This window comes from Brassica napus, chromosome A6 (genome assembly GCF_020379485.1).
Source record: "Brassica napus cultivar Da-Ae chromosome A6, Da-Ae, whole genome shotgun sequence".
Classification (NCBI taxonomy): Eukaryota; Viridiplantae; Streptophyta; class Magnoliopsida; order Brassicales; family Brassicaceae; genus Brassica; species Brassica napus.
This window is the reverse complement of record NC_063439.1, coordinates 12,707,683-12,712,682: the sequence shown is the minus strand read 5'-3', so window position 1 is coordinate 12,712,682 and position 5,000 is coordinate 12,707,683. Positions and strand designations below refer to the sequence as shown.

Sequence of the window (5,000 nt, the reverse complement as noted above, 5' to 3'; positions counted from 1 at the left end):
CTACCAATGTATTAAGTTCATCTCCTAGCCTTTCCTGAGCTCCACAAATACCAGTCACCATCTCATTAATCTCATCCTTGGTGTAGATCTCTGGTACCAGTCTTGTAGGTGTGAAAGAAGTGGCATGTTCTGGAAGACATATGTGACTCTCTTCATATAGTGATGCTCTCTCCAGAATTTTTCTGATGTTGTCCTTGGTAATATGGATCATCTCACCAGCTACGTTCCTTGCATATCCAAACTCATCTTTGTAGACTCCATATTCGTCCTTCTGTTCCCATGTGAACTTTCTGGCTCCATAGATGTCATAAGCGCGATGTCCAAACTCATAACGACTGTTGATTGATGGTGAGGGTGCCTTGTCGAGCGACATTGGTGTTACCCTGTCGAAAGATGTTGAAGCAACCTTGTCAATCAATGCTTGGCTAACTGGTCGGTATGATTGGTGTGAACTAATTGCTGTTGTGTTGGCCCCTTGAAGTTCGTCTCGAACTTTTGGAATGTTGTCTGGAATGCTGCGTTGCTGCATAAACAAGTTGTCAGGTCCATTGGCCACCTGAAGAATGTCTGCTATGTTCTCCCTGGATACTTTTAGAATTCTTCCATCCATAGCTCTTGCATGGCCATCTGGGTCCCTGAAAATACCAAATTCATCAGGAGTTAGAAAACCGTAATCCATACTCCTATTCTTTTTAGTACTAAGGAAAGTTGAGGTTTAGAATGAGTATCGATCGATGTTGAGACTGGAGTATTAATCGATGGTAGACGTTTGTCTGCGGAATTAGGGTTTTTGGATTGAATGCTCCTGTTGGATGTTCCTTCTGATTGGTTTTTGGGAGCATTCATCTTTTCTGCTTCGGTGTCGTGAGAAGTAATCTGGGAAGCAAAACTTTTTATATAGGTATTAGTAAACCTACTTGGAATTGAAATATTCCCTTTTCCTTTTCAAAGGTGGCGGCTTTAATATAAATCAATGTACAAGGTATGGTATCGATCGATGCATAAGAACGTTTTGCTGGATGAGGGTGGGTATCGACCGATGCTGAGTGAACTCTGTCGATCGATGGTGGAGACGTGTTGTTGAAGGAATGGCCCGAATATCTGTCATCATGCATAGCAATCTCTATAGCTCTTTTCTTCCAGCAATCCTCATCATACTCCTCTTTAGGATCCTCATTGGATGAAGGAATTACAGTATTCACTGCAAAACTTTCATGGAATCCACTGTCTGCCCAACTGTCTATTGAATAGTCATCTCGTCCTCTGTTGTTGGGTTGTTGAAAGGCAAAATATGGATAACACTGATCTGGTAACGCGAAGTGGTCTACCGTTTGCTTCCCGTCAAGCGACGTGGGATAGCGTTCATCGGTCATCAGTGACTCATTAGAATCGATCGATGAAACAGTGTGAGTGTCGATCGATTTCGAGTACTCTGTTTTGTATTCTGCTCCACAATGGCATGCTGCAATGTACCCAAGATCATTTCCAAGCTCCACGAGGTTGACCTGTTGTCTCACAACTCGAACTGGGTCATAGTGGACGTATCGATCTATCAGTGTCAGACACAATCTGTTGGTGTTCATGTCACATACAACTTATGCTGTAGCCAGGAAAGCTCTTCCAAGCAGAAGTGAAGAATTCCAGTTTAGTTTTATGTCCCGGACATGAAAATCTACTGGGATAAGGGCATTACCAATATGTACTTCAAGGTCTCTTATGATGCCTCCTGAGCTTCTTTCTGAAAGATCCACGAAGGTGAAAGATTCTGAAGAAGGCTTTATTTTCAGACCCAGCTGGTCTGCCATAACCTTAGGTAGTATGCTGACTGATGGTCCTGTGTCACAAAGTGCATGGGGAAATTCAATACCCTTCACCACACATGGTATTGCGAACTTCCCAGGATTACTCTTCTTCTTCAATGTGATCCTTAGTTTCATCATTTCCCTGACATGATGAAACATTCTCCTAATGTCCTCTTCAGTTTCCTTAGTCTCTCTGAAGAACATCCACAACCTGTATGTGAAATAAACTTCATCAAAAGGTTTCTCTACTGGGATTCTGAGGACTCTCTTAGTGAAACCATCCATCTCCTTCTCATTAGTTTTTCCTCTTAAGGTTCTTAGGAATCTTCTCATTCCTCTTCCTTAACCTTCTTCCTTCGGTTGCCTCATCAACTTGCATAGGCTCTGGTGTAGTGTCTGAAGGGTTGGTTGTAAGTTCTGATGGGTTGGCTGATGGTTTAAGTGGTGGTCTGAGTGCGTTGATTCGGTCATTATCAATAGATGGTAACCGCACTCGGTAGGTGACAGGTGCCCGTCGATCGATGGGAGGTGAGGGGGGTCGATCGATGTCGGTCTCTCTTTGTCGGTCGACTGCTGGCTCAAGCGGTCGATCGATTTTGACGTAGAAAGGGGAGGGTGGGTGAGGATGATTTTCTGCAAATTCCTCATGAGTCATGATTCGAACTGCACTACACTCTGAAGTCGATTCAGCAGACGACGATCGATGTCGAGAGTAATCTGTCGATCGATCTTCGTCATGGTCTGTCGATCGATGTGTATCCATTGACATCGGTCGACACAATTGTGATCCGCCGAAACTCATGGAGCTTTCAACTTCAAAGTCTTCTTCTCCAAGCTTCTCATGCCTCACCACTTGCCAAAAATCATCATCTATGATGGCATTAACGTGGTGTTTTGCTTTCTCAACTCCTGCCCTCTAGCCAAGGCTTCTTGCCTCTTTACAGTGTCTCCAGTCTGAACCATTTGCATTTCAAGCTTCCTAACCTGAGTTCCTAAGGTCTCAATTCTTGTGTTCAGACTGTTGTAGGCGGAATCTATCTTCCCATTGAAATCCACAGTGACTTGTTGATGTCCTTCCAGAACTCTGTCAAGCATTGCTTCAATCTTGCTCTCCTGAGTCTGTGGTGGTGGATTCTGGTAGAATGAGTTTCCATAGCCTCTGCTGTTGTTGTTGAAAGGTTTCTGAAACTGTGAACTCTGGTTACTCCTCTGACCATTGCCATAGAAGTTTATGTTTCCATCCTGGTTTCCAGACCTCTGAAATCCAGTACCTCCAATGTAGTTAACATCTTCTTCTCTTTCCATGTCTACAGCCTCTTCTCCTTCAGCTGAGCAGACTTGCTTCCTGAGAAGCTCATGAACCACATCTAACTTTGCTCTAACTTCGTCCATCTGCTCCTTCTCTAGGGATGCAACAGATTACTTTCTTTCAAAGTCAGTGTTCTTGGTGCTGCTGCTGTTTGCTAGATTTTCTATCAGTCTCACAGATTCTACCGGATTCCTGGTGTTGAAGTTTCACTCGCTAGCTGTATCAAGAGCAATCTGATACCTCAAGGCGATACTCTGAAGAAAGTGCTCAGCAGTTGCACTTCGTTGAATCCGTGGTGTGGACAGTCTCGCTGGAAGAACTTGAATCTGATCCACGCGTCTTTGAAAGACTCTCCTGCCTCATGTGCGAATGTAGCGATTTTGCTTCTCAAGTCTTCAGCGTGTGCTTCATCGAAGAAGTTTCGCAAGAAAGCATTCTTGATTTCGGCCCAGGATGTTAGAGATCATGTGGGTAGCTGATTAAGCCAGTGCATCGCTTGCACAATAGGTAGTCCTCAGGGACTCCATCCATACGAATATCCTCGAACCTTTCAAGGTGGTGCATAGGATGCTCGTGCGGTAACCCAGAGTAGGATATCTGCGACACGAGTGTGTAGTACTGAGGCTTCAGCTCGAAATTCTGCTTCTGAATCTCTGGAAGTCGAATAGCTGATCTGTTGGCGTAGTACTCATCTGGACGATTGTAGTCGGCCAGTGCCCTTGGTCGAGCAGCCTCTTCTAAAGGTTGAGCAGCTCCTGTTGCATCAGTATCAGGGATTACATTCCCCTGAGCGTCTAGTTTTTTTGACATGTTGCATTACGCAGATGACCATCCTAGTAATAGAGGTTTCCATTCTCGTCATGTCTGAGAATAACAATCGCAACCATGCTTCGCGACTGAGGATCGATCAATGTACGAGGTGTAGTGTCGATCGATGTCGAACGAGGTAAATCGGTCGACGATGAAGGTCGGGTGTCGGTCGACGGTTGGGTGCGGCAATCGGTCGACGTGAAAGCTGCTGCGTCGATCGATGTGGAACGTTGGTCTTTGCGGATCGAGCGTTCTAAGTGAGCAGGATCTTCTGAGAATAGCAGTTGTTTGTTCTTGTTGCTTTTGGTACTGCTGGGCATGCACCTGAAAAGACAAGAAAAAATTTTGTGTCAGAATGGGAGTAGAGAAAAGAATAAGAATCAATAACACTAAATCTAATGGCGATTAAAACTTTCCGGCAACGACACCAAATTTGATACCACTCAAATTACCCTAAGGAGTGAATTACTCTCTTAAATAAGAGGTTCAGTTGCAGTACTTAGGGATTGAATCCACAAGGAGCTAGGGAACCTATTAAATCTAGTCAGGTTATTAATTCTAGGTGTTTGTTGTTCTATGAGTTTAAAAGTAAATATCAATCGTAATTGAGCAAGGCTATTGCTCGACTAACAAGATGATTGGGGGTGTAACTTTATTGGAAGATATTAGATGCAGAATTTCTATTCAGGTGTTAGAGATTATAATCCTATAGATGCCTAACAGTTGCATGCATGATATATTAGAGCTCAACTCCTTAATCACAGTGATCAGCGTGCTTCTCAGACAGGACGAGAATGGAAACCTCTATGACTGGAAAATGGGTAAACTGTTAGGCATCTATAAGATTTCCATTCTCGTCATGTCTGAGAAGCACGCTGATCACTATGATTAAGAAGTTGAGCTCTAATATATCATGCATGCAACTTTTAGGCATCTATAGGATTATAATCTCCAACACCTGAATAGAAACCCTACATCTAATATCTTCCAATAAGTTACACTCCCAATCATCTTGTTAGTCGAGCAATAAACTTACTCAATTAGGATTGCTATTTACTTTTAAACCCATAAAACAAACA

At 43.5% G+C, this 5,000-nt stretch overlaps 1 protein-coding gene across 2 annotated transcripts in view; it reads right to left on the bottom strand.

Moving 5' to 3' along the window:
* Positions 1 to 2,897, bottom strand: part of LOC125575744 — a 5,005-nt gene extending 2,108 nt beyond the window's left edge. Inside the window, exon 1 of one of the 2 annotated variants that reach the window (XR_007314303.1) lies at positions 2,886 to 2,897. Coding sequence is in view for 1 of the 2 variants with exons in the window: in XM_048734802.1 (XP_048590759.1) it covers positions 1 to 679 (679 nt within the window). In the remaining variant the exon portion in view is untranslated. Of the gene's footprint in view, positions 1,204 to 2,885 lie in introns of those variants that run through there. The other variant, XM_048734802.1, reaches the window with a different exon arrangement.
* Between the last annotated feature and the right edge of the window lie 2,103 nt (positions 2,898 to 5,000).